Source organism: Athene noctua, chromosome 2, assembly GCF_965140245.1.
Source record: "Athene noctua chromosome 2, bAthNoc1.hap1.1, whole genome shotgun sequence".
NCBI classification, from domain to species: domain Eukaryota; kingdom Metazoa; phylum Chordata; class Aves; order Strigiformes; family Strigidae; genus Athene; species Athene noctua.
In genome coordinates, this window is record NC_134038.1 from 6835127 (window position 1) to 6849816 (window position 14690).

The 14690-nt window shown below is 39.6% G+C and overlaps 1 protein-coding gene across 1 annotated transcript in view; it reads left to right on the forward strand.

The window, feature by feature from the left end:
• Positions 1-14690, forward strand: part of FAM135B (family with sequence similarity 135 member B) — a 212955-nt gene that overhangs the window by 178028 nt on the left and 20237 nt on the right. The window contains exons 8-10 of the mRNA XM_074898392.1: positions 5588-5741; positions 9067-9116; positions 12657-12812. Of these exons, the coding sequence (XP_074754493.1) occupies positions 5588-5741; positions 9067-9116; positions 12657-12812 (360 nt within the window). The remainder of the gene's footprint in view (positions 1-5587; positions 5742-9066; positions 9117-12656; positions 12813-14690) is intronic.

Genomic DNA, 14690 nt, shown 5'->3' on the forward strand with positions numbered 1-14690 from the left:
CCTGAAGGGCAAAGGAGTCCAAGAAGGTTGAACATTCTTCAGTTTTTCTTTTTTTTTTTTTTTTTTTTTCATCTGGGATCAATACAGACAATGTTCTTTCAAATATCACAGAAAAAAACCCCCTCACCAATTCTTAAAGAAAATCTTTGTGGACTATGCGGTTATCAACATTATTTGCAGTTGTTTGCATTGTTTTCCCGAATGCCTTTTTTCCATCATGTCTTGGCTTTCTCGATCTATTTTGCCTCTGAAGCTGTTGGCACAATGGAAGTCAGATTCTTCTCTGGTGTCAATACTTTTAGCTTCTGTGTTGTCATCCGTCTTTGCTGTCAGAGTACCTTCAGGTGGTAAGTCTCAAAGTGAAGATTTGTCAGGCATTCATTTGCCCCCAAAATTTTTAGAAGTAGAAAAGGGCGAAAGCCAGAGATACAGTCTACTGTTACATGCAGAGAGAGTTTTAGAAAGGAAATCAGTGCAGATGCATTTTACAATTAGTATCGAAAAAATCTCTCTACCTGCAAACTAAGGAGATTAAAATAACACTAGACCAAAGGAATTAACTCAAAAGGTCATAAAAATCTTTACAGAGGAAACTAATGTGTACTTTTACAATGGATATTACAAGCCCAGGGCAGCCATCATGCTTTGTGCAAGCTGGGACTGTCAGCTTCAGTATGAACTTTTGTTTAAATAAGATTTTTGTCTTAACTAGAAGTAAACCACTGTCTATCCTCCTGATTCAAGAAACCCAGAGACCTGAGCACTTTGTAGCTGTTTAATGGGTAACCACTGTTTTTCCTGACTGCTAGTTTTACGGCATTTTTTTTCCTTAGAATAGCATATACCATGTTTGTTACTGAAATTGATTTGTTAGTATTGTAGTATGAATCCTTGTTTCAAGCTATCACCTAGGAAATAGGGGACCACCTAAATAAATGCACAGAAGATGCAATTAAAGTAGTGAATGTGGAAGGTTTGCAATCTCCAGGCCATCCCAAAGGAAGATATTTCTTGACATTTCTCAGCTTACTGAACAGTGATGGATAAGCTGATTTAGCTGCAGCAGTTTACAATGGCATCATCTGACAGCTGCCTGCTCTGCTGGGGTCCCTGCAGATGAGGATGCACAGACCTTACTTCACATTTTCTTAAACTGTCCCTGAGGTGGGTTTAATAATTGCTGTTACATCGTGCTCTGCATCGTATATGTGTGTGGCAATTTTCAAAAGAAATAGTCCTGTGAAAGCAATAATGTCTTTTAACTCACTGAAGGGCCAGAGATTTGGAGTTTGACATCTTTTTCCTATCACACTCACTTTCCACCTTGGCAAGATGATTTTTCAAATGAGGATGGATGTTCCCATTAAACAACGGGGTTTCAAAGTCAGTTGCTGTTTCATAGGGTTTCATCGAAATGCTTCGGCTTAATGATATGGCCTCCTATGCATGTGTAGCGTGGCCTGGACTGTGCCTGTTTGGCATTGCCTTGAATTGTGACTGTTCCTCCCCTGTGATGGTAATCTCAAACACAGGACCTTTCTTTGGCACAGATATTTCTCCCAGAGAGCTGGGATAGGAAGAGAAAGAAGATCTGGGAGCAATCTTTTTGGCTCTCTATGCACACATGTATATTATCTATATCTTACAGTAATTTGAAGAAAGTTTACATTTTGATGGTCAGCAATGCTAGAGGAAATTTGACTTGTCTTTTTTTGTCTGCAGTGTTCCTGAGTCAATGTCTCTACAGTATAGAACATGTGGTCGGTTGTCCTATACTTCCTTCATAATTAATGGGAAGAAGTGGCCACAGTTCAGTTCCTTGATTTTAGATTTCAGCTTTGTAATGAAAACAATCATTCCCCAGCAATATGTTTTTCTTTGTCAGTTCTCCATCTCTCAACAGAGGTGGTAGCTCAGAAATAAGCATCTAAATTTGCATGTGTGATCCTTCTCCCAGAGCCCAGAATTTTCTTATTGTCTGCTTTTAATTAAGATAGTTGTCAATCTTTCTCCTTCTGTGTTTTCTCTTAAAGTGGAAGGTATAAAACTGGAACCTTTTTCTGTGAGAAATACACCGAGTTAGTCTTTATTTACTTAGTGGTTAATATTAGAAGATGGCACTCCTCTAAGGAGGGAGCAGATGGAACACCTTGTGTGTGTACTCAGTATGATCCTACTTATGTGGAAAACCAACGTTACTCTACTGCACCATTTGCTAGCCGTACTTCTTCCATTCTAAAGCATCTCCTTTCCTAAAATGAGAACCCAGACTAGAGTATAGCTAAAATGATGGCAAAGGCTCTACTCTTTCTCCTGATTCCAGAGGACCTGAGAGCTCTGAAATGATTAATCAGGAGGTGACTTGTCTCTGTTGGTAAAGAAACAACCTAGTCCCCCATATACATACTCTTGCTATTCATGCATTAAAAAAAACCCCAACATGGTGACATCAATCTCAGAGTTGTCTTTAGAGTAAATAAATAAAATCAGGTTGACATATAAAATCTTTAGGTGACAAATTAGTAGGGCAACGAATCCAGGTGCCTGTACTTTTGCATGGTATTGTCTCTGAAACTAATTGGTTTGGGACTTAATTTTAAAGGATCTTCAGAAATATCTTGTTGGTTTTGGGTTTTTTTTAATTTTGTTTTTTTGGGTTCATACTAATCTATTTCCTGAAATCCTGAGTAAATCCATAAGGTTAATTGACAGAAATATTTGAAAGAGGACACAAAGCAGGTAAATTCCTCTCATTCCTGTGTCTAAAGAGAAAGTTAAATTCTCAACAAAAGCAGATACATTTCAAGCTCTCTGGTGTAGGTAACAGTGCTGCCAAAAAATACAAGTCCGGGGAGCATCCTTGAGAGCATTTCCAGCAGTTTGATGGACGTGATCCTTCCCCTTCTCCTCAGCACTGGTGAGACACATCTGGTCTATTGTGTCCAGTTCTGTGCTCCCAATACAAGAGATGTATGGACTTACTGGAGCCAGAGCAGCAAAAGGCACCAACATATTCAGGGGCTAGAGCACATAACGTACAAAGAGATGTCAAGAAAACTGATCTTGTTCAGTCTGGAGAAGATTCAGGGGGAACGATACTGCCATTTATAACTACCTGATTAAAGAACAAAGAAAAGATGAAGCCATATTCTTCTCGACAGTACATGGTAATAAAATGAGAGGCAATGCACACAAATTGAAACCTGGGAAATTCTGAGCTGATAGGCAGAGAAAAAAATTACTGTGAAGGTGGAAAAACCCTGGAACACGTTTACGAGAGGTGGTGGAATCTATCTTTGAGAGATGTTCAGGACTCAGCAGGATACAACAGTGAGAAACTTGATCTAGTTAGACCTGGTTTAAGCAGCCACTTAGACTAGATGATCTCCAGAGGTCCTTTCCAGCCTAAATTATCCTAAATTTCTACAATAATGACCAAGTTATGCTACTAACATACAATGCAGAATTAAATGGTTGTTTTGGGGGTTTTTATAAAGTTTCTTTCCCCACTCTATGCTTTGCTACTGTGTAAATCTTTGCAAAGTATACTCTCCTAAACTCTGTGCTTCAGTAAATTGAACTAGCTGGTCTCTAAGAATTTTTATTAATTCAGCTGAGGTCAAATTTGAAAAAGCACCATATGAGAAGGCGGCAAACACTAAAGATTTTAAAACAGAACTAATTGATAGAGATTTTCAACATCTTCCAGTTGTTTGGTTTTGTTTGTGTTTTTTTCATTTTTTGATCCACTTGCAGTTGAATTTTCCTATTACTTTTTAGTTTTAGTTTTAAACCTTAATCTATGCCAAGAAAGGCTGAAAATAGACCTATTAAAGTGTAGTCTTGCACAACAATACCATTTTATATCATTGATATGAACTATGAAATCATCTCACATATTCCTTCTGCTCGTCAGCATAGCATTTAAATGCCAGAGTAATTTTTGCCTAAAAAACCAGCAATGGATTATAAAAGAGGACATTTTGTCATGACATTATATATCAATCCACTTCCAATTTTCTATTGTTTCCAGCAGCATTTCTTTACGCTCCCTTTTTCTGTATTCCATGATAAAACAGATTCATGCTGAGTCTGAGAGGTTTTGAGTTTTTCCAAGACCAATTATCATCAGCCATTTCTCTGTGGGTCAAGATGATCGGTCCCCTTTGTGTCTACCACAGAATGCTAGATAACATCTTGAAGATTTGCATGAGAAAAATGAGGGAAACATCCCAGCTCAAGCTAAGAGGCATGAAATACAGGCTTTAGGGAAGTCAGAAGAACAAAACCACAGGAGAGGCACTGGTATGCGGTTGGTGAGTCTTCACTATTGCTCCTGGAGCTGCTATTGGGACTGTCAGTGTCCAAAAAGGCTACCAGTACCTAGCTGGCATGTAGGAATTGTCTTCTTACCCCATCAATGGATTGACCCAGCAGCGGATTAAAGTGCAAATCATTAATGTGTCTCCATAACCACGCACCAGTGAGAGTCCTATCCTGGTGCCTCTGTGTAGCCCGTATGCTGTAAAAAAGCAGATCTAGATGTATTCTCAATTTACCTTATGTTTCACAGAGTTAAAGGACAGAGCACCTAGGTGGTTTTCTCACTTCTCTGTTTCCATAAGCCTTTCTTCTCCTGAAATATAGATAAGTCACTCCCGTTTGGGGGAACAACAACCAGGTATAATCATTGATTGGAAGTGCTCACACACCTTTCTATGGCATTGTTGGATAAAAACTGTAAAAAGTATACAGAGACCTCAGAAATATTAGCTGTTACTGATAGTAGTCATACTACTCCTTGAAATGCTGTATGAAATCCTGGGCACAAAACCACAGTTTAATAAATGGCTTTATTCTAAATCTGAGCTGTGCAAATTTCAAGTAAGTAATTTATACAAGCAGTGTTTTCTGACAGAAGTGGAAACCTGATTTATGGTGCCCTAATGCAAACTAAGCTTATGTTCTAAGTGTAAATGTTTTGTTTTGGAAATTTTTCTATTAAACAGGCTGTGATCTTTCCAATTACATCTCCTCCCACAAGAGATATGCAATCCAGACAGGGATTACAGGGTAGTTTATATTTGTTGATAAGATACCAATGCCATCTGCATTTTTTTTACTAATATTCATAACAAAGGATACCACAAGACCATCGAGCTACAGCCTTTGCAGAAGGGGATAAGAGAATATGAGGAGAAAGGAAAGTGAATTTAGCCATCTTTATGGTCCTTTCCAACCCTCCTCCCATAGCAGAGAGTGTGTAGATGTGTTTTGCATGTGGGACATGTGTGAAGGACAGACTTCTCTGTTGGACGTTTTGGACTGGAGATCATTGTACATGTCACAGGACTGCTGTAACCTCATAGTTTTGGTACGATTTGGGCAAAATGTGCTATTATGATTACACATCTAGCTAGCTAGGTGGCTAGGAGGTAGGGATGGTTAAAATCTCTCTTTGATGACAACTACTTGTTTACAAATGAGAGGCTTCCTACAACTGGATCTTTGTGGAAATCTCTAGGACAAATGAAGACCATGGATTTTAATCTCTATATTTTATTTTCTTGATATTTTTACTGCACAGGGCAGCTTTTATGTCCCATCTGAAAACTGCATGCAACATGCATACAAATGGCATAAGGACCTCTGTCTTCTGCTCTTGAACGCTCAAAGAGGGCTTCACATGTACTATACCCTCATAATGAAGGAGATTCCTGATTTGCCACAGCTGAAGTTGGGTAAGTGGACAGACATTTAAAATCACTGAATATTTCAGAGTGCTGCATTTTCAACACACGTTTTAGTACAAAAATCCTTGGGACGTTCAGAGATTTTAGAGGACTTCTGTCCCTGTTTTCTGGATAGTGTTTATTTTGGCACACTGTTGAAGATGACTGCCTTCTCAGCTTATGCAAATCCTTTTATAGGATGTGGCCTGGTGTGTAGAGGGATAAAATGGATTAATAAATTTATCAAAATGCTTGCCTTTCGGTGATGTTTGGCCTCAGTTGCTTTTTCAAGACAGGAACTTCCAGTTCTGAATTGCCATGAAATCCAGGGAAGACTCTATCAAAAATTTTTCTCTTGAGCAAACATTTTTTTTTTAAAACTGAAAAGAAAAATCTAAAAGGTAATATGAGTGTTTTTGAAACACACTCGCTCATTTAAAACTTGTCAATTACATAATTACAGCTTGCTCTTTAAAATGATTCTGCTTTTCTTCCTAATTCAATTGTTTAATAGATTTCCTGGCTTTGGCAGAGGCTTTTTTTGGCTGGTCAGGCTTGTTATGTCCAATGTGGAAGTGCTGTCTGGCTGGATTTCTAGGATGGAGCTCTGTAATTTGAGTTTAGTCATGTCTGTAATGACAGCATGAGCTCCTGTTAAAATAAGGCACATCCCTGACTAATTCCTGCTCTTCCACTTGTTTCTTGGATTTCATGGAATGTGGCTCATGATTTCACATCCGTGGTTTTGTGTCTTTGTATTTCTGTATACAGGTTTTGGTTTTGAAGATATCAGCTTGTTATATTACAGAGATAATTGTATGAGGAGAGTGGATTGCATTAGCCAACAGATTTAAAAAGGGAGCAAAAAATATTTTCCAGCTTCACTGTTTAGTGATTTTATACAAGAATTATTAAACATAATATATTATGCTTTACAGATTTATTGGCTTGATAGTTTCTATTTTCCATTTCATGTCTTGTTCCCCAACATGTTTCCCATCAAGATAGCCTGAAACTCATAGGGTGAGAGGAGCACATACTGTGTTATTCAATCCAGATATTAGAAAAAACAAAACAAAACAAAACAAAACAAAACAAACCCCACAGCATTTTTATTTGCAACATATGAGCTCTCAGATAGAATCTAACATGCAACAAAACTCATGCTTCAGGCATATTGGTTATCAGACATATATAATAGATGATTTGTGTCTCACCTGGACAGGGTCATAGTTTGGGAGACGGCAGTTAGGTATGGTTGGTTGACCACAACTCGAGAACTACCCCAGAGTACATATTGGCTTTCTAAATACAATTACCTTGGTTTTCAAATGACTACTGGTACTGAAGCAGGCACTTAATTTGCAAATGTTGTAACGCATGCAAATTTGCTAAATGCAAATATCCTTTTTAGCCTCTTGAGCAGAGTGCTATTAACATCATTTTATTCACAGTCTGAAAATCTACTGAAGATTTGGTTTTAAGGCTAATCTTCTAACCCCTGTTGGAAAACTCAGCAAAATCATGGGGTGTAAGATTCACCCAGTTAGAAGAATATGAAGCAAATTTTTATATTTGTCTCCTTACAAACACTGGGGAGAAACAGGCCCATTTAGGACAATAAAATATGTTGTCTGACAAGTAGCGTTTTCTACCTTGGGATAGCATGAACTGCACCTTGTACTTGCTAATTTTTCTTCACTGACCAGGGGAAGAATGCAAATGACCCATTCAGTTGTAAACATCTATATTGGTTTGATTAAGCTTGTCACAGGTTTCTAAAGATTGTTAAGATAAATCCAAGACTATAAATCTCTGCAGATTTTCTTAGTTCTTTTCTCTAAATCCCTGAGTAGTATATGCAAAAAATAATAGCCTAGTTTAAACATTGAAATTGTAAATGTTTGTTTCTCAGATTTTACCAGCTGAGGATGGGTCTTTTCGAGGCACTACCCATCTCAGTCTGTCCTTTCCCATTTCTTAGTACTATTTAAGAAGAGTCATTGGGGAGGGGATTGGCCTGTTGGTTCAAAGAATCACAGAATAATCTAGGTTGGAAAAGACCTTGAAGATCATCTAGTCCAACCATTAACCTAACATTGACAGTTCCTAAATACATCATATCCCTCAGCGCTATGTGAACATGACTCTTCAACCCCTCCAGGGATGGGGACTCCACCACCTCCCTGGGCAGCCCATTCCAACGCCCAACAACCACTTCTGGAAAGAAATGCTTCCTCAGAGCCGGTCTGACCCTGCCCTGGCACAGCTTGAGGCCATTCCCTCTTGGCCTGGTGCTTGTTCCTTGGTTCAAGAGACTCATCCCCAGCTCTCTGCACCCTCCTTTCAGGGAGCAGTAGAGGGTGATGAGGTCTCCCCTCAGCCTCCTCTTCTCCAGACTAAACCCCCCCAGTTCCCTCAGCCGCTCCTCCTACGACCTGTGCTCCAGACCCTGCCCCAGCTCCGTTGCCCTTCTCTGGACACGCTCGAGTCATTCAATGGCCTTTTTGTAGTGAGGGGCCCAAAACTGAACACAGGAATCGAGGGGCGGCCTCACCAGTGCCGAGTACAGGGCTCAGATCCCTTCCCTGTCCCTTCTGGCCACGCTATTGCTGACACAAGCCAGGATGCCGTTGGCCTTCTTGGCCACCTGGGCACACTGCTGGGTCCCCTGAAGCTGGTTGTTTTGCTTAGTTTCTTTACATATTCTATTGGAAAGTTCCACATTGCAAAATCAATCTGCCAAAGTTAGAGAGTTGATTTATGTCCTCCTTTGCCTTATAGTCTGTGGTGCATTTAAATTGGAGTGTCCCTGAGCTGGATTCTCTCAGGACTACATCAAAGCACTGCTGTTTGCTGTAGGAGTGGAGGGGTAATTCACACTCCACAATGCAGTACAGAGATGGCCAAACTTTTACTAGTCAGACATCTGGTATCACACAGTCCTGTGTGGCACAATAGGGAGAACCATTTCTTTCACATCAGTTGCTCAGACTTTGCAATAGTGAAACTGCAATGAGTTCTGGAATTAGCCATAAATATGGAAGGCTAATAAGAAAACTTCTAGTAAAAGAGCCAAATTCTGTTGTATTTGTCCTGACAACAGCATTCCAGTATTTCCACAGGCTTAGTGGTCCATGTTCCATGAGCAGAAGTTGTACCTGCACTTGCACCAGTACAAGGTGGGTTGTGGAGTGCCCACATCCAAACAGAAATATGCCTGTAAGGGAAAAATATCAAATGACCTATTTCTCACATGAACAAATGGCAGAGCATTAACATTTCATATCTGCTGTTCTCAAACCTAATCTCTTTCTTTGTGTTTTTTTCCTAGAGGAGCTATCAGTGGAAGAGACATTATCTCAGCTTTGTATGGAGCTACAGGTACTTTCTTCAACAGAATCTGTCCTTACAGTTTTCAAGTCCACTTTTCAAGTGCACTGAGACAGCCCAGCCACATATCAGAGCAGGGAGAAAGGGAATTTGGTGCCATCAGAAAGTTTGTTGTATGTTTCTTTTCCACCAACAATTTCACATAATTTTGATTAGTCACAAGATGTTTCTGTCACTTTTAACAAGTCACCAGCTGGATTGCTTTAACATCCTTCAGTGAGCTTAGCTTTGAGAAGCAGAGTATGCAGAAAAAAATTATTTCGGGGTAGGTTTCAATTACAGCTTTTATGCTGACAGGAGAAAAGATACTTTGGCAGGTTGTACAGCCATATCTTTTCAAATAAAATGGCTAAATGTGTAGGGAGGCTCATGGGAGGAAAAAAGTGATTTTGCACAGAAGTGATTGAACTACTCTCTTGAACTTGCTTCTGCCATGTTTATTTCAAGTGAGACACAGACAAGTTGTCAAGGGTGCCAGGAAGAAATGCAAGCATCAGCTCATCACTGTGAAAAATGCTTTATAATCAGAGATTTAACGATTTTATTTGCTCAGTTTAGTAGCAGCAGAGACAGCACAGGGAAGAATGACAAAATAACACTTAACAAGTGAAAACCAAAAGCAAACTGGAAGTACATTCACGCTCCAGTTACAAATGGTGGGCTAATGATTGTCAGCCATGGGTGAAAAATGTTTGAAGTGGTAAATTTCTTATTTTTAAATCATGACTTGGGTACTTTGCAAGAAATCTGATTCCAGATAAATTTGATTTAGAGAAGCATAAGTTTTTGGGCTCAAGTCTACTAGATTTAGAAGCTGTAGGGGTACAAGAGGTCAGACAACACAGTCTAAAGTCTCCTTTGGTCTTATTTTCTATGAGTCTGGGAAAGTCCAAATTAGCTCGGCATACATCAGAAAATGCCAGCATTAATTTCTCTGTATATTCTAAATCCTGTCCAATTCTTGTTCTCCCCAAAAGCTTATTGATTTGTTTTGAATGGCAATATAAATAAAGCCAGACTCCTTCTACTGTTGTTTGAAAACTGCTGGGAACAGTGTAGCAACAACTAGGTGAACACAACAGCTAGAACAGCTGGTTCTCTGGGGTGTTATAAAAACTTTGGTTTTCCTGTACGCTGTGAAAAGGTTTTGCTTTCGCATCCCGGGATGATAGCTTTCTATTCATCTATGAATAATTTGATGATAAAGGCAGTGAATTTGCAGAGACTCTCAAGACATAACTGTGGAGACCTTGGTGGGACGTAGGCGCAGCATTGACCATCACTGCAGTGTAAATGCTGAAGTTGTACGTACCTCCGTATGGTGTACAGATTAGCATTGGAAACACTCTCCCAGTATTTTTTCTTTAGGAGTATGTGAACTGAAACCATTTCTTTTCAGCAGAACATGAAAAACAGTAATTTATAATGGAAGAAAATGCTATTAAAAATGACACAAAGAGAAGCCTATACAGTTAGTCTCCCATTACCACTGTGTTACCAGAGCCAGGTCCATAAAAGAAAAAAAACAAAGTGAGGTTAACCTTGCCATAGCTTTGTATTCATCCCAAGAACAGAGCAGATACTCAATGCAGGAAAAAATGGAAGAGAAATATTTTTTTTATCTTTGTGATTGATTTGTAAACAAACAAACAAAAAATAACTCCTCAAAAAACCCTCTTGATTTGTTTTACGTGACAGTATTGTTAAAGCCAGACTATCCTGAGGGACGTTTGAAAGGTCCAGTCACAGGGAACAGCTCAGCAGCAGGTATGTGAATGGAGTAGCCAGAATCACATTTAGTGATCATTTTAATTGCTGGGTTTTGCTCTGAGGATCTGAGTCCCTGGGATTTGACCTGCATGGCAAGTGTTGCTAAGCTCTTGTCCTCTGTATGGCAGTGCAGTAAGACTCTCACAATTAGAACTGGAATTTGTCTTTTCCTTCCTTCCTTCCTTCCTTCCTTCCTTCCTTCCTTCCTTCCTTCCTTCCTTCCTTCCTTCCTTCCTTCCTTCCTTCCTTCCTTCCTTCCTTCCTTCCTTCCTTCCTTCCTTCCCTTCTTCCTTCCTTCCTTCCTTCCTTCCTTCCTTCCTTCCTTCCTTCCTTCCTTCCTTCCTTCCTTCCTTCCTTCCTTCCTTCCTTCCTTCCTTCCTTCCTTCCTTCCTTCCTTCCTTCCTTCCTTCCTTCCCTTCTTCCCTTCTTCCCTTCCATTAAGAATCAATAAACTAGAAAAATAGCCATTCCTACTATGGCTTCCTTTGATAATGCATCTTCTTGGAAGACTATGCTTTCAGATAATAATGTAAGAGGCAGCTTACTGACTAAATAAATAAATAAATAAAATATACATACAACATATAAAATTAAATGCAGTAAACCAAGTAGTGCCCTGACTCTGCAAAGAGAAATATTTGGACAGCATCTTTTGCCTACCACTACCCCCCTGATTTTTCCTGTACCAGAATGGGCGCTGGAGCTTGTGCCATTTTGGACAAGTCATTAAAACAGAAAAGCAGCCAAGCAATGTAAACACAGTGACAATATCTGTGTTATCCACTCACACATTTTCTGTTTCTCTCACACAGACAGTTTGCTTTTAGTCATGGCTTAGTTTGCAGAGCCACCAATCTGGAAACTACCTGCATAATAAAATGTGAAAAATAAGCAGACTTTCAGCTAGACTGAAGTCCTAACCAAAAAATACCTGTCCATGAATAAGTGAACCGATAAGTGATTCCTCTGGTATTATTTCTGGAGTATTTATGGTAGTATTACCAGTTTCATGGGAACAGGTAGGGACCCTAGGAATAGATGAAGGCTCAGTTCTGTACTCTTTGTGCCAAAACATGGAGGTAAAATGCAATGTCTGTCTCTTGTTAAAGCAATTGTGAAACCCGGAAAATTGATATGCGGAGACTTTGCTGCTAACATGCACTTTCTGGGCTGCAGAGCTTTAGCGCAGAATTGCAGCCTAGAGCTGGAGTGCACCAGCATGTCCTAGTGTGGGGGAGAAGCAGACTCTGGGATGACTGTTTTCATTATTTGTTGAGGACAGAGGGTTTTCGTTTTGGGTTTGTGGTTTGTTCCCTCACCCACCCAATCACCCATCTGGTATCCTGGTGTGACATGGCTGAGAAGGCTTCTTTTGCTAACAGAAAGGAGATGACGGACCGTGGTTTAATATTTCAGAGCATTCAGCACCATCTGGTGGATAATTTGGAACTAATTTGGTTTTTTTCTGATTACTACATCTGCAGAAGTATATGCAAAAATTGAACCTGTTCTTCTTGGTCTACTTCTTGGTCTCAAGTTGTGTAGCTGAGACCCTTTGCGCTAAAATATGTGGCTTTTAAAGAGTAAAAGCAAAAGTCTCACCAGCTTTATTTGGGGTAAAATAACAGCTTTAATGATATCAAGAGGACTATTTTTTTTTCTTTTTCTTGCTGTTATTACTAAAAGGACTTAATCTAACACACAAACTGATTCCACATCATGACACTGTCTTAATTTCAAAATGCTCTTTCCCTCCTCCAGCTGCTGAGCAATCCAGAGAAGATAGCAGAACAGATAAGCAAGGACCTTGCCTGGCTTTGCTCCCACCTTCTGGCCCTCTGGACCCAGTTCCTGGAGGTGGCAACACTCCATCCAGAAGTCACAGCGTATCTAACTCAGGAACATCACATGCTAAGGGTAATGTTAAGAAGTTAAAAGCAAGTTCAGTAACGGTAATCTTCTGATAGACATTAATGATTTTCCTGCATATATATTTCCAGTATTATTTTGCCCATATTAATATTTATGTGAAATGGGGTGAGCAGGGCAAAAAGGTGAAGAAGAGGTGAAGTCCAGGATTTGAAATTGCAGATTTCAATTTCTGGAATGAAAGCTGTTATAGGACCCAGGATCCTGTGTAAAATGAGTGTGCACTTCGAAGACCAGAATCAGACATGGAACAGGAGGTCGGTGAGAAGAGGTAGATATCACCTGTACTTACTAGTTATCCATCAATCATAAATATTTGTTTAAAAACACACAAGCATCACAATGATAAATAAACAGAAATATTATTTTATCTCAACTTCTTTCACAAAACTACCATGAGGAATATAAGCTTGTTCTCTTCACTATGTCACACAATATATATTTAGCTAGTTCTTCCCTTTCTCTAAGTGAGGTGCACACAACAAAATATTAATATTGGTCATGTGGAAATTGCTTCTTGTACTTGATAATAAATAAGGCACAAAAGCACTTGTCTTTTGAGCTAACTTTGTCAGATCTGCTTATCTGATTAGTTCAGCAAGTGCTGTGTCTTTTATTAGGATATTTTTGGTTATTGACCAGACATCAGTTCAGCACATCACCCTGAACTGAACTCACAGTCCGATCTAATCATTAGAGTAAGGACATAGAGAAAAGGGTAGAGTTCACCTTGCTTAGGTTTAGGAGTCTACAGTGTAGGTATTGACATCTCATCTTATATTCTGGTTCCTGTTAAAGTCAGTGGAGGCCTGGCTACTCCCCAGTGTGACCAGAACAACTCTCTAGTTGCTCTCCCCAACAGTATGGTTGAGCTTACAAAAAGGAGGCATAAAATTCAGGAAGAAGTGACTGATGCTGAGACCCCCCTGATTAGTTTGACAAGGTCTCCCTTGACTCTGAGAGGACCTGGGTGACTTTCAGCCAGAGGACCCAACCCTGTATGCTCCCGGCTCCAGCAAGGGGAATAACAGTCTGTGGTTTGTTCCAGCATCAAATGATGCCGACTGCTTGCTTGACCCTTGGCAAATTACATACCTTTGTGTGCTTCAGTGCCTCCCCATATAAACTGTGTATAATGACACTTTCCCAGCTCTAGAAAACAGTTTGAGAGCTACAGATGAAAAGTCACACTATTAAGACACAGTCTTTTTGAAGGGATGATAGTTCTGTTTTTAGAAAAGCTGTTTGTTAAAGCACAGCTGGGATTTAGGGAGATGCCAAGATGCTGTGACATATGCTTTCCGCTGCCATTTTCTGACGCTGTAACAAAGGTCAGTTTTACAAATAGTATTAGTAATGTATGGGCTGCAGTTTAACAGCTTAGTACATTTGATTGCATATTATGCTTGATTCATTTAAACTCAAAGCTTACTCCAGAGCAGATAGCAGCACTGAATTTTTTATAGCTTATTTCACACTCTGTGCTCTGCCAGCCACTTCAGATCTGTGGCTTTTTGTAATTGATTATCCAACACTGAACAGATCCAGTGTCCATGAAGAGATTTGAAGAGCTCTCGTTTGTATCATGACACAGGCAGATGTGTTTCTACCACGATAGGGCTTATTCTCCTCTGGGCTGATTTATGACTTCCTTTAATCTCTTGGGAGTCACTGTGGGTGTTTCCATTGAAGAGATGATCAATTATGAATTGTTCTAATTTAGTAACTCACTGCACTGCTGCTATGTGTTTTGAATGGTGGCAAAGGAAGAAATCTTCCCCACTTGAAGAACACAGGGGAAAATGGTAAATTTGACAGCTTTTAGAAAAGTAGTCAGAAGATGCACATAAGCAAATCTTGATTTAC